General features: G+C 37.1%; 2 protein-coding genes across 2 annotated transcripts; both read left to right on the top strand.

The window, feature by feature from the left end:
- The first annotated feature begins 12,461 nt into the window (after positions 1 to 12,461).
- On the top strand, positions 12,462 to 21,756 carry kri1 (KRI1 homolog). The gene is made up of 19 exons (XM_081385237.1): positions 12,462 to 12,881; positions 13,457 to 13,533; positions 13,620 to 13,725; positions 13,824 to 13,926; positions 14,111 to 14,171; positions 14,870 to 14,919; positions 15,825 to 15,915; positions 16,041 to 16,118; positions 16,242 to 16,354; positions 16,968 to 17,100; positions 17,228 to 17,323; positions 17,625 to 17,795; positions 17,944 to 18,019; positions 18,586 to 18,704; positions 18,794 to 18,965; positions 19,119 to 19,249; positions 19,918 to 19,982; positions 20,245 to 20,340; positions 21,081 to 21,756. Exons 1-19 carry the CDS (start codon positions 12,806 to 12,808, stop codon positions 21,568 to 21,570), a joined length of 2,304 nt encoding a protein of 767 aa, XP_081241363.1. The 5' UTR covers positions 12,462 to 12,805; the 3' UTR covers positions 21,571 to 21,756.
- Positions 21,757 to 22,064: 308 nt separating this feature from the next.
- Positions 22,065 to 27,091, top strand: spc24 (SPC24 component of NDC80 kinetochore complex). Its single transcript, XM_081363394.1, has 6 exons — positions 22,065 to 22,349; positions 23,467 to 23,660; positions 24,266 to 24,410; positions 24,870 to 24,974; positions 26,187 to 26,263; positions 26,354 to 27,091. Exons 2-6 carry the CDS (start codon positions 23,486 to 23,488, stop codon positions 26,458 to 26,460), a joined length of 609 nt encoding a protein of 202 aa, XP_081219520.1. The 5' UTR covers positions 22,065 to 22,349; positions 23,467 to 23,485; the 3' UTR covers positions 26,461 to 27,091.
- The last annotated feature ends 80 nt before the right edge of the window (positions 27,092 to 27,171 follow it).

Here is a 27,171-nt window from a genome sequence, read left to right as displayed (position 1 = left end):
TAACTTTGTAGATGTTGTTTATGCTCAAATAGCAACATTACACACTAACTAAAAAGTGAAATCATAATTAACCACCCCTTTAATATTACAAAATCCAATATATATCCAGTACAATTCATGGCTTCAGCAAGTGAAGTTAGAATGAAAACTGAAAAGGCCTATGAGGATCAGTTTCAGCAGATGAGATGATCAAATGGTCAAATCCTTGAGATCAGCTAAATGTAAGCCTTCATATATGAGGCCCATACTGAAAAGGACTTCTGAGAAAAAAAAAAAAAAAAAAACATAACAAAGGCAGCTGTAAATGTGACCCTATAAAGGCCTCTTTTTTTCTTTTCTTTTGTGCTTATAAATGAGACCACTTTTCTTCTGGATGCATATATAATTCAGGTAGAGAGTGACCTGTAAAACCACAAAGGAACGATAATAAAGCCATGACTTCTGGTATTCTAGGAAATGAGGTGATGTATTTCTAGGAAAGGCATTTCTAGGAAAGGCCCCTCACAGCCCACGTCTCAGTTTTCAAAACACCCTTGCCCCATGAGAAGACCCCATGATTTACAGACATCCTGAGAAAAGGGGGCCACGGATTAGTTGGGGCGGTGGGTGGGGGGACCTCCGTGACTTGTACATCTTTTTGACTAAGGCAACTGGGCAAAACAGCTCTACCTCCAACATGTTTTGTTATTGCTCACGTTTCTGGAGCTCCTTTGAATAGTGCGTGGGGCGACCAGAAAACAAGGCATGGAATGAGGAGGGCGGGATTACATGTGAACGTAGACTACTACAGCTTTATTTTACAAGCAAAGTTCAAGGTGTGCAAATCTTGGGTGGTTACAGAAGATAAAAACACAATCATTTGTTTTAATCCTAATCTTTCAAATGTGTCTATCTAATCTATGTATTTACACCTGTTCAAAAGATTGGGGCTGGTGGGATTTAAAAAAAAAAGGTTTTTAAAAGAAGTCTCATGCTGACTAAGGCCGCGTTTATTTGATCAAATATACAGTAAAAACAGTAATATTGTGAAATATTATTACAATATAAATTAACTGGTTTCTGTTGCAATATGTTTTGAAATGTAACTTATTCCTGTGATCAAAGCTGAATTTTCAGCCTCATTACTCCAGTCTTCAGTGTCACATGAGCCTTCAGAAATCATTCTTTTTATTATCAATGTTGAAAACAGTGGTGCTGCTTCATATTTCTGTGAAACCGTGATACTGTTTTTTTTTCAGGACTCTTTGGTGAAAGTTCAAAAGAACAGATTTGATTTGAAACAGAAATCTTTTGTGTCCTTACTGAATAATAATAATAATAATAAAAATCTTACTGACCCCAAACTTTTAGTTTTTGTGCTGATTTTGCCATATTTAGTTCATGCTCAAGAGTTCCAGTGTTTTATTTCTTATTTTGCTTTAATTGCTGCTAAAAAATACCAGCTGTATATCACAGTGTGTCCAGAATGGCATGTAATTGTTTTATTTCCACCAATCACCCAGAAAAATCGCATGTTCTGATGTTTAGCCTTAGATCATCTGGACACTCTGTTACTCACAATGTCACAATGGGGTGGGGGGTGGGGTGTGTGTGTGTGTGTGTGGGGGGGGGGGTGTCCTCATATTGTTTGTTAAGTTTAATACTTTTAACTTCTCTTTTACTTCTATGAGGAAAGATCCTCCTGAGTCAAAGTCAAGAATTTCACAAAATAGTTCAGTGATTGAAGATTTTTGAGTGTTTTAACGGTGAAACATATTCAGTGGACCAGCTATTCACCTAACACAGCCTTTTTTGGTTTTGGTAGTTAAATACACTCAGCTCTCTTTTATTATTTACACAGCTGATCCTCTACTCAGTAGTGGTCCCAAAAGCATCGTTAGCCAACTATGGTCCCAAGTTCCGTCGTTATCTTCTTAGTTCAACGAGTCAGTGTTTCCCGAAACCAAAGTTCCAACGAACATTCGCAAACAGCATCACAAAGTTGTGTGGTTGGAGCGACAGCCTTCGAGCTGTGGTTAGAAGCATAGTTTCTTGTTTGCATGACATGTGGACTCAATAAATCCTTATCTTGAGCCAAATAAGCAAGCTGACATTCAGTACAATCTATATATTTTATTTAGAATTGCCTACATACAAATGTCATTTACGTCTTTTAGTTTGTCAAGAGATTTAAAGCACCGTTTTTGAAGAGTGCGCATGTGCGAACGTGCTCGAGCCTATGAGCCTAATAACTGAGAAAAATGAGAAATAGTCCTCAGATGCCATGTCCTGTCCGTAATTTATAGCAAAACATCTAGCATTAATTCGATATCAAACAGATTCATGTAAAGAAGTTATTACTCCAACACCTGCATAACATCATTAAAGGGATAGTTCACCCAGAAATTAAAATCAGCCCATGATTTACTCACCCTCAAGTCATCCTAGGTGTATATGACTTTCTTCTTTCAGACGAATACAATCGGAGTTATATTATGGCTCTTCAAAGCTTTAATGGCAGTGAATGGGCAATTTTGTTTTTAAGTCCATAAAAGTGCATCCATCCATGATAAAAGTGCTCCACACGGCTCTGTGGGGTTATTAAAGGGGGGGGTGAAATGCTCATTTTCACTCAATCTCCTGTTAATCTTGAGTACCTATAGAGTAATATTGCATCCTTCATATCTCCAAAAAGTCTTTTGTTTTATTATATTTTTAATTGAAAGATTGGCTGTACCGAGTCTTTCCGGAAAAAAACGAGCGGCTGGAGGCGGGCCGTGTGGGCGAAGCTAAAGCTGTGCTAACGCACCAAGCTAACAACACACAGAGACATTTGTTCAACAGTTTTACTCACCGTTCCAACGCACGACCGCGAACCTTTATCATTGTGACTGCTCGATCCTTAAGCATTAGACGATCTGGGCTTTGTTTATAAAACAATCATCGTCGAAATGCAGGGAAAAACAGCCTTACACAACTCCGTTTATGCTCAGGAAAACAAACTCCATCCACGGGTGCCTTAACGCTGGGTTCTTTGGGAATCTGTGCAGGGTTGTCTTGCCCTGGCAACCAAAAACACACTTCTTTGGTGACATTGACTTCCCAAAAGCCGGGCAGGGCACTTTGATGGCGAACTGCTTTCACTCTCTTGCTCTGTTTTACGAGTGCGCGCGCGCCCGCGATCTTACCGGAGAAGTGCCCTTAGGACCCATATAAGGAAATTCCGCCCTCTCTTACGTAAGACAGAGCCATACTCGAAAAAAACTTTCCGAAACTTGTGACAAACCGGAAGGACAATTTTTGGAACAAAAATACTCCTTCAAACATACAACTTAACTTTTGAAACTTTGACCATGTTTAGCATGGGAATCCAACTCTTTAACAGTGTAAAAAACTCAGTATGCATGAAACAGTAATTCACCCCCCCTTTAAATAAAGGCCCTCTGAAGCGAAGCGATGTCTTCGTGTAAGAAAAATATCCATATTTAAAACTTTATCGACTAAAATAACTAGCTAGTGTCTAAAAGAAGAATTGTCATACACCTATGGCTTGTGAGTAAATTATGTGTTTTTTTTTATTTTAGGGTGTTTAACTATCCCTTTAACCAACATGGTTGAGCGACCAATTTGCGACAATACAGTGACTAGCTACTTGATTTCAACAACGATGCATCGTAGGCTACTATGGTAGTTAAGCAGCGAGTCCGTTGTACGGGAAACGTACCTATGTGTAGGATATAGAAAACATTGTTATATAGGCCTATATATATATATATATATATATATATATATATATATATATATATATATATATATATATATATATATATATATATATATATATATATACATACAGGGTTTTTCCTGCATAGAGAATTATGAGGCGGCCGCCTCCGTCAAATTTCGTGCCGCCTCCCGCTCTCGACAAAACTCGGACAGACAGTCATGGTCAGATACACTTTTTCCACCGTGACGGTTCTGTTGCGGTTACCGCTTGTGTCCATTCTCAACCCGTATAAGTGCTGCTGCTGCGCGCTGCACGCGGATAAGTAATAAAACCATTCCATTCCAATTAATCGAGGGTGGATGACAGATAAATAAATAATTTTGTGTTGAGTTTAATAAAGACACGGAACTCGGTAAAACGCAATGAACGTGCGTCACTTTACTTTCGTTTTCAACAACGTAACGTTAATTCTCTTCATGGAAAACCAATCAAGGAAAACATATCAGGAGGACTCGACAATAACGCTTGTCTGGGACCATATACTTTGTCCGGGACAAGTGTGTTTTTCTTTCTTTCTTTTTTGAAGGGAAAAGTACGGTGGCCCAGTAGTGCACAACACATCGAAATGTAAAAAGCAAACATAAGTTCACAACACAACGGAAACAAGCCACAACACAACGAAATAAAGCCACAACACAACGGAAATAAGCCACAACACAACGAAATAAAGCCACAACACAACGGAAAATCTACAACACAACGAAATAAAGCCACAACACAACGGAAATGCTCCCGACCACTAGAGGGCTCTCGGAGCCCGGTAAAGTTAGTTTTCCTAGCCATTGTTCTATAGAGTCAGCAGTCTTAATATATCAATACCACGATTAGTTTTAACAGTGTATAAAGACATAAAATATTACTTCAAAATAACCTACATGAATTATAGCTGCGTATTTGATTTATACTCGAGAACGCTTGGACGCGCTACCACAGCGCATGATCCATAAGGGAACGTCTGGCAATTCCATCAAGTGGTTAAAACGTATAATTTATTATAATATAATTTGATAAATAAAAATAAAAAACATTTGTTGAAATAGGAAGGTATTGGCACAATTCCACCTATAATAAGTCAGTCTGGTCACTAGAACCAGCTTTGTGACATGATAAAAGAAAAAAAAAACTTTTACAGAAATTTCCTAAAAAAAATGTTTACTGTAAATACATGAAGGGTATTTAGTTGGGGGCCTTAAGCACATTTTCGCGCAAATTCATCTAAAAGCGCCAAATTTGGCACAGATGTAGCTCAGGTCATACCGAAATGATTTAGCTAGGGCGCCGGAGGCAGCGACCCTCGGGGCCAAGATGGCGGCCAAATCCAATATGGCCGCCGCCCGAAAAGGGTTCCGGCTTTAACTTTTGAACCACATGAGTTACAAATACAAACTTGATATGTTTTTCAGCTTAATTGATCATGAGAAACACATAGGAATGTTTATTTTTATGACCCAGTATATCTGGACCCCTCGATCCTCCAATTCCAATATGGCCGCTGTCCAAAAAAGCAGTTTGGGCTGTAGTATGGGGCCTTACACACCATTATTCTCACAAATTCATCTACAAGCACCAAATTTGGCACAGATGTAGCTGAGGGGATACTGAATTGATTTAGCCAGGGCGCCCGAGCCAATGGTCCCTGAGACCAAGATGGCGGCCAAATCCAATATGGCCGCCGCCTGAAAGGGTTTCGGCTATAGCTTTTGAGCCAGATGAGATACAAATACAAACTTGATGTCTATTTTACCTTCTTTGACCAAGGGAAACCCATAGGAATACTTACATTTATGATTGGGTATATCAGGACCCCCCAAATTCCCTAAATTCAATATGGCCGCTGTCAGAAAAACGATTTTGGCTACAAATTTTTAACCAAATGCGCTACAAATGAGGATGTGGTGTCTATTTTATGGTTATTGACCACAGGAAGTCCATTGGCATATTTATATTTATGCTTGTGTAAGTCTGGAACCTGTATTCTTTTCAAAACTGTGGTTGAAAATCCTTTTTTTTACCACAACTTTGAAGGTTATTCTCAATGTTGATTCATTTCCTTATAAAAGTGAAATGGTTTTCAGTGTACCACAGGTGAATACATTTCAAAGTGTAATCATATAAGAAAGAATAAGACACAATTATAAATTGCAAGGCAATATTTATATTATGTTAAATTGTTAAAATAATAATATAGTCAATTTTTCCAAAACTCTTAAAGGTTTGCTTAGCATAACAAAAAAACAGCAATAACATAAAAAACAACAGTGAATTCTCATGGTCTCTCACATGAATTATCATTATCACTCACAATCACCGGATCTCTCATTGTCTTCACCATCATTGTTTGTACAAGCACCCTCACTTGCACATATAGAAGTGCAACGAACTCTGGCTTTACAGCACTTACAGTGCCCTCTACATGCTGTCTTGCAGCCACAGTGGAGGAGAATGGTGCAGGCTTTACTGGCGTCTCCGAGATTAGTCCAGTAAGGTTCCCAAGTCTTGCTCGTAGAGTCCCGAAACCATCCCCATGCATTAAACTCTGGGATATCTTGCTGGATAGCGGTTGCCTGATTCCAGTAGAAGCTGGCCTGCAGCAGTGCTCTTTTGATGTGCTAAATCAATGCAGCTTGGGTGGGTGGCAGGTTCTCGAGAGACTTGGTACCATTCGAGAAAAGGTGATGTCTAGCTTCATCTACATGGCTGGAACCACAGCTCTTGCTGTACATGATGGGCTCATGTGACAGATTCATAGCTCATGGTCCAAATGGTCCGGCCAACTACTGAAAAAACATTCCATGACTACGTTAACACCAATATTGCTGGGTTTGTGAGGTCACACATGAGCTATGAATCTGTCACGTGATTGGATATTGTGTTTGATACATATCCAGAGGAGAACCTCAAAACACAAACTCACCAACGCAGAGGAACCGGATCAAGAACTAAAGTAGATGGGAGAACTCCAATTCCAAAACGTAACTGGATATATCTATTATATATATACTGGATATATTGTTATATATCTAACTATTTGGATATATCAGTGAAGAGATAACCAAGCATGGCATGTCAGGTAAACTCCTCCTTTCCACCAAGAAAGATGCTGTACTCTCCAACAGACCAGGGTATGACATGTCTGCCCTTCAGCCTTGTAATCATCCAGAAGCAGATGCAAGAATAATCCTGCATCTTGCACATGCTGGGGCCAATGGCCATAAAAAGGCATTTGTCTGGACTGTCGACAGCGATGTTGTCATCCTTGCCATCCGCTTCTTCAACACACTCGGCCTCACAGAGCTCTGGATCGGCTTTGCAGGTGGAAAAAACTATATGGACATTCCTGCTCATGAAATCAGCAAGGATCTTGGTCCCCAGAAGTCACTAGCCTTACCACTCTTCCACGCTTTAACAGGCTGTGACACAACCTCAGCCTTCCTGTGCCATGGGAAAAAGAGTGCATGGGCAGCTTGGGAGGCAACACCAGATCTCACAGAATCTATGGTTACCCTCACCTTAGAGCCTGAACAGATCAACAATGACGTCCATGTCCAAAGACTGGAGCGTATGGTCGTCATCATGTACAGCAAGAGCTGTGGTTCCAGCCGTGTAGATGAAGCTAGACATCACCTTTTCTTGAATGGTACCAAGTCTCTCGAGAACCTGCCACCCACCCAAGCTGCATTGATTCAGCACATCAAAAGAGCACTGCTGCAGGCCAGCTTCTACTGGAATCAGGCAACCGCTGTCCAGCAAGATATCCCAGAGTTCAATGCATGGGGATGCATTCTCCCTATGGAGGATCCCACTACCACTATACAGATAAGGCGTTGTCGGGAAAATTCGTTTCGCGTTCCTACCCCAAAGCAACAAAATAAAATTAAATTCTTTATCAAAATTTATAAGGAAAGACAAGTACTTTGTTTAGGCTTGGCTTGTAGGGAATTCCAAACCTGCGTATATTCTAATGCACATAACTATAGAACCCATTCTAAATGCGCATATGAACGCCATCAGCGTTTCTCACAGGTTCGCGTTTAAAGTCTGTGTAGAGGGAATGGTGTCGTCTTAGCGGCCCCTAATTTAATAACAAATGATCGTTGCGACGGAAGCAAATCAATAAAAAATAACTTTAGATGGAAAATAACTTAACTCTGCTATAAATCCAAAACAATCTCTGTTACCTTAAATTATACGCTTATCTCTGTGAAGCTGCTTTGAACAAATCTACATTGTTAAAAGCGCTATATAAATGAAGATGACTTGACTTGACTTGACTTGACTGGGGATGGTATCGGGACTCTACGAGCAAGACTTGGGAACCTTACTGGACTAATCTCGGAGACGCCAGTAAAGCCTGCACCATTCTCCTCCACTGTGGCTGCAAGACAGCATGTAGAGGGCACTGTAAGTGCTGTAAAGCTGGAGTTCGTTGCACTTCTATATGTGCATGTGAGGGTGCTTGTACAAACAATGATGGTGAAGACAATAAGAGATCCGGTGATTGTGAGTGATAATGATAATTCATGTGAGAGACCATGAGAATTCACTGTTGTTTTTTATGTTATTGCTGTTTTTTTGTTATGCTAAGCAAACCTTTAAGAGTTTTGGAAAAATTGACTATATTATTATTTTAACAATTTGATATAATATAAATATTGCCTTGCAATAATAATTGTGTCTTATTCTTTCTTATATGATTACACTTTGAAATGTATTCACCTGTGGTAAACTGAAAACCATTTCACTTTTATAAGGAAATGAATCAACATTGAGAATAACCTTCAAAGTTGTGGTAAAAAAAAGGATTTTCAACCACAGTCTTGAAAAAATACAGGTTCCAGACTTACACAAGCATAAATATAAATATGCCAATGGACTTCCTGTGGTCAATAAACATAAAATAGACACCACATCCTCATTTGTAGCGCATTTGGTTCAAAATTTGTAGCCAAAACCATTTTTCGGACAGCGGCCATATTGAATTTAGGGAATTTGGGGGGTCCTGATATACCCAATCATAAATGTAAGTATTCCTATGGGTTTCCCATGGTCAAAGAAGGTAAAATAGACATCAAGTTTGTATTTGTATCTCATCTGGCTCAAAAGCTATAGCCGAAACCCTTTCAGGCGGCGGCCATATTGGATTTGGCCGCCATCTTGGTCTCAGGGACCATTGGCTCGGGCGCCCTGGCTAAATCATTTCAGTATCCCCTCAGCTACATCTGTGCCAAATTTGGTGCTTGTAGATGAATTTGCGCGAACAATGGTGTGTAAGGCCCCATACTACAGCCCAAACTGCTTTTTTGGACAGCGGCCATATTGGAATTGGAGGATTAAGGGGTCCAGATATACTGGGTCATAAAAATAAACATTCCTATGTGTTTCTCATGATCAATTAAGCTGAAAAATATATCAAGTTTGTATTTGTAACTCATGTGGTTCAAAAGTTAAAGCCGGAACCCTTTTCGGGCGGCGGCCATATTGGATTTGGCCGCCATCTTGGCCCCGAGGGTCACTGGCTCCGGCGCCCTAGCTAAATCATTTCGGTATGACCTGAGCTACATCTGTGCCAAATTTGGCGCTTTTAGATGAATTTGCGCGAAATTACCTATTTATGTGCTTAAGGCCCCTAACTAATTGGAAAAAAGTCACCTGTATTAAGTCAGTCTACTATCAAATACAATCAAGCTTTGGATTTTGAACATGTCTGTTTTTGAATGTTAAAAGTAATTTTAATTAATACAAATTATACGTTTTAACAACTTGGAGGAATTGGCAGACGTTTCCTCTGGGATCAAGCGCTGTGGTAGCGCGTCAAACTAACTTTATCGCGCTCCGAGAGCCGTCTAGTGGTCGGGAGCATTTCCGTTTTGTTGTGGCTTTATTTCGTTGTGTTGTAGATTTTCCGTTGTGTTGTGGCTTATTTCCGTTGTGTTGTGGCTTTATTTCGTTGTGTTGTAGATTTTCCGTTGTGTTGTGGCTTATTTCCGTTGTGTTGTGGCTTATTTCCGTTGTGTTGTGAACTTATGTTTGCTTTTTAAATGTCGTTGTGTTGTGCACTACTGGGCCACCGTAGTAAAGTGAGAGAGAATTGTAGCCCATCCGGACAAATGCCCTGATTAAAAAAAAAAATGTATATAAAAATATTCCGAATCACCGAAAACGTGAGGATGATTCTGTTTTATTTAATTTAATGTAAGTGGCGATTGATAGCCTATAGTTGATAATGTAGGCCTACCTAATGTACTGACGGTAACAAAGTTGCGCTGCTGAGGCTCGTGCTGTTATTTATAACATATTATAGTTAAGAAACAATATATTGCCTAGGCTACACACGATCAGAGTGATGTTTTCCTGAATGCCATCAAGATTGAAACCGAGACTGATTTCATAACAGTTCAATAAACAAATAGTTAAAATTAAGTCACTTACATTTGAGACGCAATGACTGTTATTGTTCTGTTTCTGCAGCGAAAATAGTTCCAAACAAAGATCACAGCAGAACCGTAACGTATCTCACAGCAACACTCAGCCGTGTTTCATTACTGAATGATTCAGCGTTTTGAACGAATCGATTGAGTCAAAGATTCAATTACCTATTCATAAACTGCCTCATTCGGAATGAATCAGCCTTTTGAACGAATCGTTTGAATGAATGACTCAATGACTCGCTCATTAAGACGGTCGCCTGCCGCCTCCTACTGGCGGTTTAGTTTCATAAAGTATCATTCTTTTCAACATTCCTTATTTGTATATTCAAAAATATTTAAAATAATCTAATTTAATACAGTTATAATTGTTCAATGTAAATTATTTAATTTGATTGGAAACAGCCTAATGTCTTATTTTAATTGAATATATTGATCAAATTTAAGAATTTGAAATGAAAGATGGAGCAAACATTTAATAAAATAAAACCTTATAAAGGTACAAAAAAATTATTCTGTTTTCAAACAGCGATGTAATGAAACATTGACAATTTACGTTTGAATGGAGTAAAGCCTCTGTTAAGGCTATTAAGGAAATGTAATTTTGCCAAAAGAAGAACTTAATTCTTAAATTCTTAAATTGTTAATTTTTAATTAGCCAACTTCAGTGTGATATGTAACCATATTATCATGCCTAACACTGAGAATTTGAATAATTGTAATGTGATCAGATGCAGATATCTAAATCAAAGAATATGGGTGGTTTGCGGGTGGATTTTTTTATTTTTAACAATAGATTCGGGTTACTCAAAGTGCACCAGATTAATGAATTTATCTTTAAAATGTACAAAAATTTCTTACGGGGGGGCATGCCCCCGGACCCCCCTAGAGGTACCAACCTCCACCCACAAAAATAATGCCGTAAACACATTAGGCTATATGATGATCTATGAAAAATAACATTTAATCACTTTATTATTAAAATACATTATTAGGATTTTACCACCTCCGCCTCATTTTGAGCCAGGAAAAACCCTGTATATATATATATATATTTATATATCCTGTTGCCTATATATTAATGTGTAATTGTCAACCAATCAGGTATGTGTGAGTCGAGACTTACCTCAAACTTTGATCAATAGACAGTAGGAAAAGGGGATTCTACTCTTAGCTATTTATTCTACATTTACAGCTTTCTTCTTTCTATAGCTGCTTTCAAGTTTATTAAAGAAAGTAGGTCAGAGTCATAGCCTAATCAACACTGAACGCGGACAGACAACATCAAAGCAGTGAATAACAGGTAAAAGCTGAACTCTGGACTTATCCTTATGTTTTGTATGTACCTTGGCCTCCTGCCAGACCTATATGTAACGTTAGTGTTTACCTTTCTTCGTAATCGCATTAGGTGCGACACTGAGTCAGATACAGAGGCCAGAGTAGGGGCGGCTGAGAGGATACATGTTTGTGTATTTATATTAGGCTACTAATATAATTCTATTCATTATTACATTAATATACCATGGTCTGGGTGAATACTCGATTCTGATTGGCTGCAGGGTGTCCATTAAAAAGTGATAGAGGACATAAACAAATAAATAAATAAATAAGTAAATAAACCGTCAGGCGTAACCAGGGAAACCAAGTTATTGTTTGTAAAAACTTTAGATTTCGATTGTAAAACTAATTAAAATATAAACTAATGTTTTAAAAATGTGTTATTTGGCAAGTGACCATGGTATAAGCGGGTTAATGCCCTTCGAGGTGTCCATTGTCAGGTATTAATGGACTTAGGCGGAGGCAACCTCGCCGTCGTCCATTAATACCTGACAATGGACACCTCGAAGGGCATTAACCCTTACATATAGCCTATATTGGTAGGCGAGTTCAAGTTGATTGGGACACTTTTTCAAAGTCATCTCAATGGCAAAAAGTGTCCCAATCACCCTGAATTCACCATATATTATAAATGTTCTTTATAAATAATATTGTTATTATTATTATGTTAATAAAGAAACGTTCTCAAAGCAACTTGTTGTCTGAAACACAGTGGCTTGTAGACCTTGAAGCATAAGGTTATTCCACCTTCAATATAGGCTATAAATGAGGATTACACAAAATCAGATTAAAATCACACAGATTATGGAAATTGATAAAACGAAACTTTAACGACATAGAAAAACAATTTCTGTCATGGTTAGTATTTCACATTATATAGCCTACTGCCCTCTAGAGGTCTGAACATTGTATTGGACATGGGCGTGGCTTCTGACATCACACTTGGATGTGGGCGGGGTTGGATGTCCAGACGTACTTCCGCAACGACGCCACCGGAAGAACAAAGACGCACGTTTTTAGCCAGAATCCAAAATATACGTTCTAAATCTGTGACAAAATTGATGGTTTAATTTCTACGAAGAAATAAATTGTTAGTTAAAAAAAAATCCACGATCGGAGAAGATATTTGAACCCTGAACTCTATGACGTTGGAGGGTCATAGGTCACGTGCCCATGCTGTTCAACAGAGGAACATGTTTAACGTGAAAATTACTCGAATTATTGAGATATTCATCTGATCTCAAAAAAGAAGATACTAATACAGGTGTAAACCATCATGTCGGACCTCAAGATTAATAAGAAGTTCGCAGAAAAATATGAGAAATATCGTCAGAAAGAAGAACTGCAGAGACGTAAGCTATCTAAAACTCCTAACTTACACCTGAAACACAAGCAAGGGCTGTAACTGTTTGCTAGACTTTCAGATATTAATAATCTGCATTTTATTATATGTATATTTTATGTGTTGAATATGGTGAACTCTCCCTATATCAATCTTAAACCTTAAATGTGCTAACATTTATTTTTGTCTCCGTATTGTTGTCGAGTAGGTTAAGTTATGTTTATAACGATTAATATTAACGATTGTTCATCTTCATAAAGCTAATATAAGTGGAATCCACCATGGTAACCATAAAGTTACTACAGTCAAACTGTGGTAAGTTATTACCCACAAATGTTAATAAACTAGAAAGTATATATTTTGAAAGCTTGTTTTATGTATTAAATATTTATTAATATATCATAATTTTACAGTAACAATGAACAATGTAGGTAGTATTTTCACAGACACTGAGAGACACAACTTGGACTTCCGCTACGTATCTCCTTTTGTGTCATAGAGGCAATCATGCATTTCAGTTTTGTGCATTTGTATCTGTTGATTCAAATTAAGTTTAAATCTGTGTGTTTATTTTGAATGTTCCAGTGAAGGACCGTTACGGAGACCAGGATGAGGAGAATTCATCTGGCTCGTCCGACTCGGACTCTGATGAGAGCGAAGTGGTAAAATATTCAGCGCTTTCTTGTTTGAAACCCCTTTGCCAACATCATACCCAGGTTTCCATGTCTAATACTAAATTATTATATAGGAGCTGGACCCAAAGTTGGACAGGGATTTTTACAGAACGCTCTCGCTTCTGAAGAAGAAAGATCCAAAGATCTATCAGAAAGATGCAAAGTTCTACACCGAGGACAGTATGTAAAGTACCTTCACTTTATGATGTTCTACTCTGGTTAAAGGAGACTGTACTGATTCCAGCACACTGTGATCTTATCTGTGTCTTAATAAACAGCATCTGGATTAGGCAGCGATGAGCAACCGTCCACTTCGAAAAAGTCAGAGAAACCCATGTTCTTGAAGGATTATGAGAGGAAGATCATCCTGGAGAGAGGAGGGTAAGAAATCATGTGTTTATAAATGATGAAAGCTGTGGCTGTATTTATATATCTTTCAATAAAAAAGTGCAAATGGTGGAAGCATTATGACAATCAATTATAGTATTTAGATAACTGATAGTCTTTTTCATGTTCTGGTTGGGTGTGTATATAATAAATATGATTGAAAATAATTAATTTTTAGAAAATATGATGATGATGAGGATGACAGTGCTGATGAAGAAGTCTCCAAGCAGATGCAGGAGGTAATTATACTTTAGATATACTATGTTAAAAGCCAATGCAGAATGAAAATTGACCCTGTTTACTTTTTTAATATAAAAAATGTTACTGGTCTTATTGAGCACAATTAATGTATGCACATTATGTCATGTAAAAAAGCAAAAACTTAAGTCTATCATTTTTAATGATAGATGAATCATGAAGTACTCGCTTATTATATACATTTTGTAAATTTTTAACACAAATTTACGGACTGCAGCTTTAATTAAAATGGACATTTGGACTTGGTTTTTAAGGGAATAGTTCACTTAAAAATGAAAATTCTGTCTTCATTTACTCACACTCAAGTTGCTTCAGTTCAAACCTGAATGAGTTTCTTTCTTCTGCTGAACACAAATGAAGAAATTAAAAAGAATGTCGGTAACTAAACAGTTGATGGACCCCATTGACTTGGATACTATGGAAGTCATTGGGGTTCATCAACTGTCTGATTACTGACATTTTTCAGAATATTTTCTTTTGTGTTCAGCAGAAGAAAGAAATTCATACAGGTTTGGAACGACATGAAGATGAGTAAACAATGACAGAATTATCATTTTTTTAGTGAACTATCCCTTTAAGATATTTTTTTCAACTCATTCAAGTGGCTTCTTCAGTATCTCAACCTGCTTCATGTCTAACATATAATACATAAGTGAATGTGTTTGCGTTTGTATTACAGAGAGCTGCATCTCCCACCTATATCCAAGAACAGAAGGATCTGCAGGAAAGGTAGATTGGAGATTGTCTTAGTTTGCACCATTATCTGTTTGGTTCAAGTTGCTTAATGTATACAAAATGCAATTACTTAGCTGTCTATGTGTCATTTATCGATTTTCAGAAAGAGGAGTTGTTCAGTCAAAGTCAGGGTTTTTCCTGGGTCAAAATTGGTCTTCGGTGGTGGCTGACCGACATGGTCATCCACACACAGCAAAGAGTACCCTAGTACCCACATGATCCGCAAGCCCAATATTGACAATAAATGTCAGGCTAGTAAAAGAAAGCGATTACAACTTATTTTATATGTTATATTTTATATGCCGATATGCCAAAAATATCATATTACAATTTTTTCAAATTCAAGCTTCGCCTTTCGCGTTTTTACACTCAGTGGCACCGTGACGAATGAAAGGGGGAGATTACTCGCGACTGCCGGCAGATTTGAAATAATACGGCCGCCGTAGGAGTTAAAACACTCTCGGAATGGGAGGGGCTAGAAAGTAATATTCAGTTGGTATTCATAAACAATTTCACCACTAGATGGGAGAAAATCCTACACAGTGTAGCTTTAAGGTGTGAAAGGGCCTTTACATTTGCCAAAAAAAAAAGCAAGCCCAGCCCTGGTTAGAAAAAGTTACAAACAAGTAACATACAGCATTACTTTTCATAATTAGTTACTTTTTTTGGAAGTAACGCAACATTGTAACATTACTTTAAATAGTAACTTTCCCCAACACTGGTTAGCATTTACTTACCCTCAAGTTGTTCCAAACCTATATGAAATATTTCCTATAAGAAAGTGGAGAAAAGAAAGACATATTGATTGAAACTACATGAGAATTAGTAAATAATAACAGATTCATTTCATTCATTCCATAACAATATGTTTTACTTGAGTCTTTACTTTCATTTGGCAGTTTGCGCAAGTTTGTGCAAGACAGTGATGAAGAGGACAGTGATGGTGACGGACAGCTGCTGACGCGGAGGACCAAAACACAAGATGAGAAGGTGCTGAAACTGAAATTCACTTCCATGCTGTAGCGGATTTTCTGGATGTTAATGTCGGATGTTGGATAATTGTGTAAAATAAAATGGTATCCAATCATAAACTTGTCTTTTCCTGCTTTCTTAAGGACAAAGAGGAAGCCGACTATGTGGAATGGCTGAAGGGTCAGGCAGAGCTGGAGGGGCCGGAGGACGTTAAGGACATGGTCAGTGTCTTGTTCTGGATTGAAGATGTTTTTAGGGTGTAATAGTTGATAACTATAGGCTTTACTCACTCTTGCTCTGTTTTTGATTGGATGTTGCTCGGGCTAATTTCGATTTAAATCCAGAAATACCTGCGAGATTACTGGAACAACCCCCAGCTGGATGAGAAAGAGTCTTTCCTGCGAGACTACATGCTCAACAAGAGATACCTGGAGGAGGATGAAGAAGAAGAAGAGAGGTGGGTTTTGTTTGTAGTATTACAGAATTGAGTCAGTAAGTAATGCAAATACATGAACAAATAGCCTATCAGATGTGTAATTCTATGTGAATGTACAGTACACCACTGTTCAAACGTTTGGGGTCGGTACGAGTTTTTAAAAATGTTTTACAAAATAAGTCTCTTCTGCTCCCCAAGGCTGCATTTATTTGATCATAAATACAGGAAAAACAGTACTATTGTGAAATATTAACAAAATAACTAATTAGTGTTTTGAAATGTAATTTATCTCTGTGATTTTCAGCATCATTACTTCAGTCTTCAGTGTCACATGATCCTTTACAAATCATTCTAATATTATGATTTTCTCAAACAACATTTATTATTATCAATGTTGAATCATCAACAGTTGCTTCTTATTCTTTAATAAATTGAAAGTTCAAAAGAACAGCATTTAACACAAAAAATATATCTATTCTTTTGTAACATTATAAATGTCTTCACTGCCAATTTTAATCAATTTAATGTATCATTTCTGAATAAAAGTATTAATTTCTTTCTTTCTTTTTTAAATCGTGCTGTTCCCAAAGTTTCGAACGGTGGAGTAATTATCTCTATCTGTAAATGTTTTTAGGATCCCCACCTACAATGAGCTGATGCAGGATGATATGGAGGACTCTGAGGATGAAGGAGAATCATTTCTGCATAAACAGGAAGACTTTGAGAGGCAATACAACTTCCGCTTTGAGGAGCCTGATGCTGGAAAGGTAGCAGGATGTCAACATCAGCCTGATTTGTCTTTATGTTCTGTTAAATGCCCATGTGAGTGTCTTCGTGAAGAGCAAAGCTCTTTTTCTTATGGTCATTACCCATCAACCCTCTATTCCTCCACAGGTCAAAACATATCCACGCAACATTGCCACATCTGTCCGAAGCAAAGATGACAGAAGAAAGAGGAAGAGAGAGGAGGTTAAAGAGAGGAAGAAAAAGGTAAACTATCACTTTTTATTCAACTATCAAGTAAATGCACTACCGTTTGAAACTTTGGGGTTTATTTTAAGTTTCACGCTCACCAAGCCTGCATTTATTTGATCAAAAACACATTAAAAACAGTAACATTGTGAAATATTATTATAATTTATAATAACTGTAATTTGATTATCTTATAAAATGTAATTTATTCCTGTGGTGGCAAAGCTGAATTTTCTGCGTCATTACTCCAGTCTTTTCATTTAAGTAGATTCAGAATCAGATTTAATTCCGTACCATTCCCATTCCTAACATCCTGTAGGAGAAGGAACAGAAGCAGCAACAGCTGAAGGAACTGAAGAACCTGAAGCGAGCCGAGATCATGGACAAACTGAAGCATCTGCAGGAACTGACAGGAAACGAGAAGCTGGCCTTCAATGACGTCGACCTGCAGGGAGACTTTGACCCCCAGAAACATGACCAACTTATGCAGGTGGGGCAGAAATTACATACATACAACATAACTGCATGTCAAGAGTCATCCAAAGTCATAGCTTATGATGAAAATAATTTGCATTTACTTGCAAGCTGCATGTACTTTCATGGACTTGATTTCTCACATTCTTCATTCTCATCTGCAGAAGTTCTTTGGGGATGAATACTATGGAGAGGAAGAGGAAGAGAAGCCACAGTTTGATGCCGATGATGATTTAGAAGGTAACATTGTATTTCTTGCATGGATGTGTTCACATACATATTTCCTTTTTTGAAAGAAATTAATACTTTTGTTCAGCAAGGACACATTAAATTGATCTAAAGTGACAGTAAAGACATTTATAACTTTTCATAAAGGTTTATGAACTTTCTATTTATTTAAGAAAACTGAAAAAAATTTATCACGATTTCCACAGAAATATGAAGCAGCAAAACTGTTTTCAACATTGATAAAAATAAGTTATGTTTCTTGAGCATCAAATCATCATATCTGAATGATTTCTGAAGGATCATGTGACACTGACGACTGGTGTAATGATGCTGAAAATACAGCTTTGATCACAGGAATAAATTACATTTTAAAACATATTAAAATAGAAAATAGTCACTTTAAATCAGTATTTCATATATTATGTGATTACAGTATTTTGATCAAATAAATGCAGCATTGGTGAGCATAAGTCTTCTTTCAAAAAATAAAAAAAAATCTCACTGACCACAAACTTTTGAAACTGTTTTTGATGACTTTTTTTTTTTTTTTTTGTGATGTGAATGTTGTGTTTTGTTAGAAAATTGGAACTGGGATACATGGATGGGAAAAGAGGAGAATGAGGAAGAGTATTTGGAAGAGGAAGAAAATACTATGGAGGAAGATCATCAGCCCAACTGTGAAGATCCTGACTTTATAGTAAGATTGTTTCTCATTGAGGCACATATGCAACAGCAAACTATTGTATGCCGTCCGCTTCTAATCACACTTGCATTTATTTTTAATAGATGGATGCTGACTATGACCCAAGTCAACAACCCGTTTCTAAAAAGAAGAGAAAGAAAGTGAGAGAGGAGAAGAAAAAGAAGACCAAAGAGGACGCCCCTCTCATGGGAAAGAAGAGGAAGAAGTCCCACTTTTCTGAGATCATCAACAAAAACAAGCCTGTCTTTGATCCAAGTGAGTGTTAGATGTCTTAAACTGATGTAATGTTTAGTTTTCAAAAAGGACATTCTGTCATTGGTCGAAAAAAAAAAAAAATCCCACCCAAAATGTACACACTTGTGTTCATGCATAATCTTAAAATCTTATTTGTCCTGGTCACGTTTCCAGAGGAGAAGACCTTTGAGCAGTATTTGGACGAGTACTATAAACTGGACTACGAGGACATCATTGATGACCTGCCATGCAGATTTCGCTACCGAGAAGTTGTACCGAATGACTTCGGCCTGTCCACTGATGAGGTGAGGAGCTACGAGCAACAGTAATGCCTGGATGATGATTGACTCTGAGTTCTGAGTTCTGTGCTGATGAGCTGCGATTGTGTCTGACCTGGTATTGCTGTTCCTTCGGGAATAACTCTGACCAGGGTCTGAGGACTGTAATCTTCTCTCTGAGCAGATCTGCATTAAAGACCACCAGTGTAGATTAGCGTTCGTCTCACATTTAGACCGTAGAGGATTTGAGAGCTGTATGTTTGAGCTTCAAGTAAATCTTTGATTAAAACGTTTCTATTTCAGTTATAAATGCTTTTCTTCTGAACTTCCTATTAAACAAACACTCCTAAGAATGTATCACGTTTTAACATTGTTGATGTCTCTTGATCATCCAATCATCATATTAGAATGATTTCTGAAGGATCATGTGGCACTGAAGACTGGAGTAACGATGCTGAAAATTAGTAGTAATGGATGAAGTATTAATGGATTTTTTTATTTTTTATCTCTCATTTATCGGTAAAAAACATGAAAATAATTATAATGAGGCACAGATTTGTTTCTGATTTAGTATAGATAACTTATCATAAATTGTTCTCTGTGACTCATTTACGAGTATCTTATTGAGGGGGAAAAAATCAGAAAGCATCTGGCTAATATTTCCATGTTATTCTCACCTGAACCTCTTTCCATAGGTGCTGAAAGCAGATGAAAAGGAGTTGAACCGCTGGTGCTCGCTGAGGAAGACCTGCATGTACAGGTAGCGTACAGTAGTATATATATAATCAATTATATAGTGTATATATATATATATATATAGTGATATTAATTATGAGGGGGAAATAGTATTTTTAACTCAAACTCAAAATGTTTATGACCTATTTATTTAGCTGAAGGTATACCTTCAGCTAAATAAATAGGTCATAAACATTTTGAGTGCACTTTCCAATTATTTTCTTGTGATTATTCTTCTGCCCTGGAATAAATTTTTAATGCTTTTTGCTTTATTTTTCCTTGTTTAGGTCAGAGAGGGATGAACATTGTGACGTGAAGAACTTCCAGATCAAAGCACGGAATATCAAGAAGAAACAGCAAGTGTTTGTGTCTCTGTATAATGAGTGAGTGTCCCTTTAAATATCATAGTAAAAAAAAAAAACAGGCTTGACAATAAGGACTGCTCGTATACGTCGCTCGGGACAGGTGACGCACCTGTGGCTTGCCCGATTGAGTAGTGCTGCATCACGAAAGTTTATCATTTGCTTGTGTTTTTAAGCCTTGCCAATTTAAATATTCAAGCGCAAGAAGATGTGAAACTCAGAACTAATTCAAGAGAACTCAATTCAATAGTGTGAGAAGTTTTGCTTGTGCACACATTCGAAGCTCACTCTTCTCAGACAGTGTGCGAATAGTGTCGTCTTGCGATTGACACATTCACACAAAATTGCTTCAAAAAACACCGGACTCTGCGAGTATCCTAGTAGTCTTAAGGCCCGTTCACATCAAGGACGATAACTAGCTTTATTTATTACTGACAGTTTACTTGTCTTTAACAATATTTATAAGTTAGGCTAGTAGTTTTTGGTGTCACAACCTTATTTATTAAGGTTATGGGTCAAAAACAATGAAGACAATAACTATTTTATTTATTTTATTACAACTTTTTTGTGTTGGGGCCAGTGAAAATTTTGTCTGGGCAAATAAAAAATTTAACCACAAAATTTAGAAAAATTCCTTTGTCTGGAGCCCTGAACCTCATACAAATGATACTGAGCATTGCACCAGTTTACATTTGAGAACCATGTTCTCCTCCCATCAAATTAGCACTTGTGTTTTAGTGTATTTGTGTTTTATTACCCAGGAACGCTGGTGAGGAGGAGCTGATGGAGTCTAAGGGGAAGGTGGGTAAGAAGACGAGGGATCGTCTAAAGCAGTCCGAGGTCACGGTGGAGAAGAGAGATCTGACAGACGAGACGTCTGAAAGCCTTCCAGAGCAAGCAGACATCAAGGACCTCAAAGAAGTCACTGCAAAGGATGAAGGGGAGGATGATGAGGAGTTCCTGGTTCCTAAGAAAAAGATGAAGCCGGAAGAGACTGCAGTAACCCCGAAAGAGGAGGTGGCCGGGAAAAGGACTGAGAAACCTAATTGGCCTAAAAAGAAAACAAGGCGGCCAGGTGGACGCCTGCTTTCCAGATCCATGACGGTGAAGATGGCTGGCCGAGAGTTCAGCAGACAGAGACTCCAAGCCTACGGGCTGAATCCAAAGAGACTCTACTTTAGAGAGCTGTACAGACAGAAACGTAAAGAACGAGAAAAAAAGGAAAAGCAGCAGAAAAAGAGCAAACCATGAGGCTGACAATAAATGCCATTTTGAAAAAAAATTTGTTAATGAGTGGGACCATAAACTGTCTTTCTAATTTTAACACGGCTTTAATCTGGAAAGTTTTCAGTTCATCATTGTTACCTGGATGTTTTATCTATATTATTAGAAATGTATAAAAGGGAGTTGATGTGGAAATAAAGACAGTTCTTTTCACATTTGTTTTCTTTTCTTCATGTTTTGCTTTGACCACTTTACTCTTGCAAATGGAAAACTATTGCACTTTAGTTTCATCCTTTGTTTGTAAGTTCTGAGTTATTTCAGACCTCCTTTTAAAATAAACAAAATTTCAAACATCAATTTTATTTAAATTTAATATATTAATTCAATATAGGTTTTTTTGTTGTTGTTGTTGTTGTTGCTGTCAAATAATAGAATAATAGAAATAAAACAAGTTTGGTTAGGGAAAAACGAAACCATGACGTTGTTGCTGGTTATCCCTAAATCGCTGAGGAGGCTTTGGTGGTCTTGACTTGACAAGCTATATTTAGGTGTCGCACATAGTTGCATGACTGAAATTCTCGAGTCGCTTTGAAAAATAACCTTAAACGGGTTAAATGGGCACATAATGAATTTTATATAGGATGTGCTATATTAAAACAATGATCATGAAAATTAGTAGTAATGGAGTAGTAATGAGGTGAAACAAATGCTTGAGGTTTTGAGGCTGGTTTTTATTCAGGCGCGGCTCGGGAAAGCGCGCCAAACAGCCACCAGTTTGAAATCCGGATACACAGCGCGTGCACTGGGTGAGACTATTTACTCTGAAATACATTGCAGAACATCGCTATATTGTACATTTTAATTGATATTTGTTATTTGAGTCCGTGTTTAAAACGCTAGACTGACTGAATAAAGAAAACATGTATTTTTGAACGCGTCATTGTGTGGTTGTTTTAGGCAGGTTTGTTTTTGAGTTGTTGTTTGTGTTTGCTCAATAACAGTCTGTGATTTTAATATAAATTATACACCATTCGCATTAGACTATATATGAAGAGTTCAGATGCAAAAGCCTCTAAGTGCCATCTGAAATTTTCTTCTAGAATGATAATTTTTATCAAGCTCGTATATTTAAGTTCAGTAAATTCACTTAAATGGAAATGAAAATTACCTATTAATTGTCATTTAAGTGAAATTACTGAACTTAAATATACGAGCTTGATAAAAATGATCATTCTAGAAGAAAATTTCAGATGGCACTTAGAGGCTTTTGCATCTGAACTCTTCATATTTTATAACGTTAGGCCTACTACGTTGTTTTTGTAAATTCTAACGTAACGCTACTTATTTATGAGCATGGTTTTGATATATTTATTTTAAAAAATGACACTGAAAGCATCAATAAGAGTATTTTGAGAGCCCTGTATGCCATTTAAATACAGTTAACTTACATTACAACTGTAGAATTTCCAACTGTTGCAAATTTTATCAAGAAACCTCGACATTTAATGTAAAAAAATACAGTTTTCCAGAAAACTTAGGCTACATTGCTAAAAGTAAAAACATACATTTTGTGGTAATGCCATGAACTGTAAAAAACAAACAAAACAAAAACAACAACTAATAAATATTGTTGAGCCACGAATAATACTGTATACTTTACGAGTTTATTGGTTTGGTTAAAAATAAATTTACTATAATTCAAACTTAGTCATTTTTTATTAATAGTATAACAGAGAGAATTATAAATACTATTATAATTGTTATAATAGTATAACAATTGTATTAATTGAGTATGAGTATAGTTGACTCTACGGCAAGTTGCTTGTTTTGTTCCTCATTTGCTTTGGATGAAAGTGTCTGCTAAATGAATAAATGTTCTGTCATCATGGCATCCTATAGCTTCACCTCTTCTTTTATCTGCAGAAATATAATTAATGCAGCCATGTCACAGAACGAAGAGATGCAAGATGACGTCCTTGAGAAATCCGGGGAAACGTTGATTGAGTTCATCAAGAGCAGCAAGGTAGAGAACGTTCTTCGAGGAGCAAGAGAAAAACTGCAGGAGTTCTTTGACCACCACATCAAGACCAAGAAGACTGCAACCGAGATCTTAAATGGTATTACTTCAGTACTAATATTAACTTTTAACTTGCTAATCAATATTAACTGATACAATTAGCATTTAAAAGCAAGTAATGACTATATTGTAGTCACTCGACCATGTTTGTCACATGTCCCAATCATGTTGCATATTTAATTCTACAAGTGACATCCAGTTATCAGAAATAAATATGGTTATTTTGTGTTTTTAAAGTCACCATGAAATCAGATGACTTCACATGAGATCGACCAATAGCAAACTATAACCATCCATCCGTTTTTTTTTTTTTGTTTTTTTTTTTTGTTCTAGAAGCCGTTTCACTTGTATTAATGTAACAATAAGGTGGAAAAGTGTTCTGCGTTTTTCGTTCCATGCTGACTTTAATCTAGTTTTGATCAAAATAAAATAATAAATCAAGGAAAAGATTAATATGCTGCTATATTACACCTCACTGGAAATGGAAGGTTTAGGCATGTTGCATTGTGGGATACTGTATTGCGCAATCCCAGTACAATGCTGAACATTTTGGCAAATGTAGGCGTTCATCGTGGTTTTTAATGCGCCCTAAACATTTGGATATTAAAAAATGTTAAACTTGAAATGTTTCTCTCTGTGTTTAAGATCTTGTGCATGCAGAGGAAGTGGTCGGCCACAAGCTTTTGGATTTAGAGCGGCAGAAGAGCCAGATGGTGCAGGAGATCGAGAGGATGGAGCAGGAAGTGCAGCGGAGTCTGTCCAAAAGCCAAATCCTGGACTCAGAGCAGGAGTATCCTTTCCAAGACCTGAACCAAAATCGGTTTTCTTTTAAGGGGATGGTTCACCCAAAAATGAAAATTCTGTCATCATTTACTCTCCCTCAAGTTGTTTCAAACCTGTATTAAGCTCTTTCTTCTGTTGAACACAAAGGAAGATATTTTAAAGAATGCTTGTAACCAGACAGTTGATGGACCCCATTGACTTCCATAGTATTATTTAATTCCATACTTTGGAAGTCAATGGGCCCCTGGGTTATTTGGTTATCCATATTTTTCTAAATATCGTCTTTTGTGTTCAACAGAAGAAAAAAACTCATACAGGTTTGGAACAACTTGAGGGCGAGTAAATGATGACAGAATCATTTTGGGGCGAACTATCCCTTTAATAAAGCATGAGTGTTGTGTCAGTTGCTTTTCGATCATGCACATTGTTGTTTGGCTGTGGTTTTACCCCTTAACTGTTGGGTCAGATTCTTACAGAAAGAGTTGGAAAAACTCAGAAATGCTGAGCAAGAAATTCAAACCCTGCAACAAGAAGTGGACGAGGACACAACTGAGGTCATTCCTTCAGCCATGTAAGCACTGGACTGGCTTTAGTTCACCTTGTGAGAGTGCATCTCTCAAGATCTTGGTATAGTTGGGACAAAAAGGGTAATCGTCTTAAAGATGTGTGTTTATAATGGCGAAGGACTAGATAGTACAGGCTCTACCTGCTGAAATTGTCCAGTTCTCAACCCTTCAAAAGTTTGGGGTCGGTAAGATTTCTAATATTCACAGAGGCTGAATTTATTTGAACAAAAATACTGTAAAAATAATAATGTTGTGAAATATTATTACTATTTAAAACAACTTTTCTGTTTTAAAATATATATTTATTCCTATGGTCAAAGCTGAATTTTCAGCGTCACATGATCCTTCAGAAATCAGTCAAATATGATGTATTATTTTTGTATTATTATCAATATTGAAAATGCTTGTGCTGGTTAAAGTCACCATGAAATCAAAATTGAAAACTCCTATTTTTTTTGTGAAATATTACAGTATTTATTATATATGATTTATCTGTGCACATCATTAATTTGTATTAAATGCATGGCCCTTTTAATCTTTAATCAAAGTAACATCTCTTCTCTGATGATGTGTTTTCTGGCGTGAGGGCGGGGCAACCTGTCACTCACATAGATCCACCAATAGCAAACCACAACCATCCAATCAATTCCCAATCGACAAAAATGTCAAAATTGTCTTGTTCGAGAAGCCGTTTGTCTCGAATAGACGTCACAATAGGGAAGAAAAGACTATCACAACTTCTATTTCATGACGATTTTAATATTTTTGTGGAAACTGACCTTTTTTTCCAGCATTCTTTGATGAATTGAATATAACATTGTTTATTTTAAACAAATTTTTTGTAACATTATAAATGTCTTTACTGTCGCTTTTGATCAATGTAGTGTATCCACCTTGCTAAAAATATATATTTTTTTGCAACAACAACAACAAAATCTTACTGACCTCAAACTTTTGAACGGTAATGTATATTATTTTGATAGTTACCACCAGGTTCACATGGTCATGGGAATTTCCAGGCTCAGAAAAGTCAGACATTTTGCAATCTTCAGCCATCTTTATTATTATTTTGTCAAGTCACGAACGAATGCAGAAGTCACGGAAAGTCATTGGTCTGATTGTGTGGTAGCCCTTCAGTGATATGGTGAAGTCTGCATTGCCTGACTGCTTTGAAATCATGTCCACTAAAAAAACATTTTCCCCTGCCTTTGATTTAGATATGTTGCTCAGCTCTATAATAAAGTAACCAAGATAAAGCTGGAGGTGGACCCAGAGCCACACATACTCAGGGGAGGTAATCCTGACACATTTACTATATATGCGGATGATGACCATAGTAGCTTTATATTGCAGACCGTATGAAATCCCTTTTGTCTCTTGGCAGTTCACTACGGTGCGGACGTGGCAACCCCCATCAACATAGACACCTCCACCCGTTCCCCCTGTGAGGTCAGCGATGACCTGTGGAGCCTGGTCAATACTGAATGGTAGACCTGGTGCACATGAACCGTGTTTGCTAATTTCCTGTTTGTTTTTATATGTGTGTGTGTGTGTGTGTGTGTGTGTGTGTGTGTGTGTGTGTGTGTGTGTGTGTGTGTGTGTGTGTGTGTGTGTGTGTGTGTGTAACTGTGTATATATGTGTGTCTATATATATGTGTTTTAAGTCTGATAATAAATTGGCCAATCACTACCTTTTGTGTAACACACCACAAGATGTCACTCTGCATTCACAATTTACCCCCCACAGACTGAAAATGCTCTATTTGCATGCCCAGAATGGCATTTTATGTTTTTTTTTTTATTGTTTTTTATTCATCCCTTGCTGTAATTCCATAGAGTAAAGAATCTGATCCTATGAAATAAAAAAAATTGCACAGCACTGGTGGAAACATAACAGTGAAAATTATTACATTTTTGACAAAACATGATTGTCAAGCACATGCAGCGTGTTTAAAAACACAGGTGTAGATGGGTTGTATCTGTCATTAACATGAGAGGGAGTGCTTTTTAGTTTCTCTCTCGGTGTGAATAGCCATTTTGTTTGTAATTTGAGCTTTTATTGTACATTGTTGTAGATAGTGTTGACATGTCAATAAAAAAGGGTTAGAACTTATTTTTCTTATTAAGATTACCGGTAGTCATTTTATAAAGCTCCTGCCTACATATAATTTAAATATTTTAATTGATATTTTTTAAACGTAT

This window comes from Scardinius erythrophthalmus, assembly GCF_964197995.2.
Source record: "Scardinius erythrophthalmus genome assembly, chromosome: 1".
Lineage (NCBI taxonomy): Eukaryota > Metazoa > Chordata > Actinopteri > Cypriniformes > Leuciscidae > Scardinius > Scardinius erythrophthalmus.
This window is presented reverse-complemented; position numbering and strand designations above follow the sequence as displayed.

Bases quoted from the DNA above. Each gene is read 5' to 3' on its own strand.
- kri1 (XM_081385237.1), top strand. From the start codon at position 12,806: ATGTCGGACCTCAAGATTAATAAGAAGTTCGCAGAAAAATATGAGAAA. The intron at 14,920-15,824 runs GTAGATTGGAGA...TTCATTTGGCAG, and splicing joins CAGAAGGATCTGCAGGAAAG to TTTGCGCAAGTTTGTGCAAG. The intron at 19,983-20,244 runs GTAGCGTACAGT...TTCCTTGTTTAG, and splicing joins AGGAAGACCTGCATGTACAG to GTCAGAGAGGGATGAACATT.
- spc24 (XM_081363394.1), top strand. From the start codon at position 23,486: ATGTCACAGAACGAAGAGATGCAAGATGACGTCCTTGAGAAATCCGGG. The intron at 23,661-24,265 runs GTATTACTTCAG...TCTGTGTTTAAG, and splicing joins TGCAACCGAGATCTTAAATG to ATCTTGTGCATGCAGAGGAA. The intron at 24,975-26,186 runs GTAAGCACTGGA...CCTTTGATTTAG, and splicing joins GAGGTCATTCCTTCAGCCAT to ATATGTTGCTCAGCTCTATA.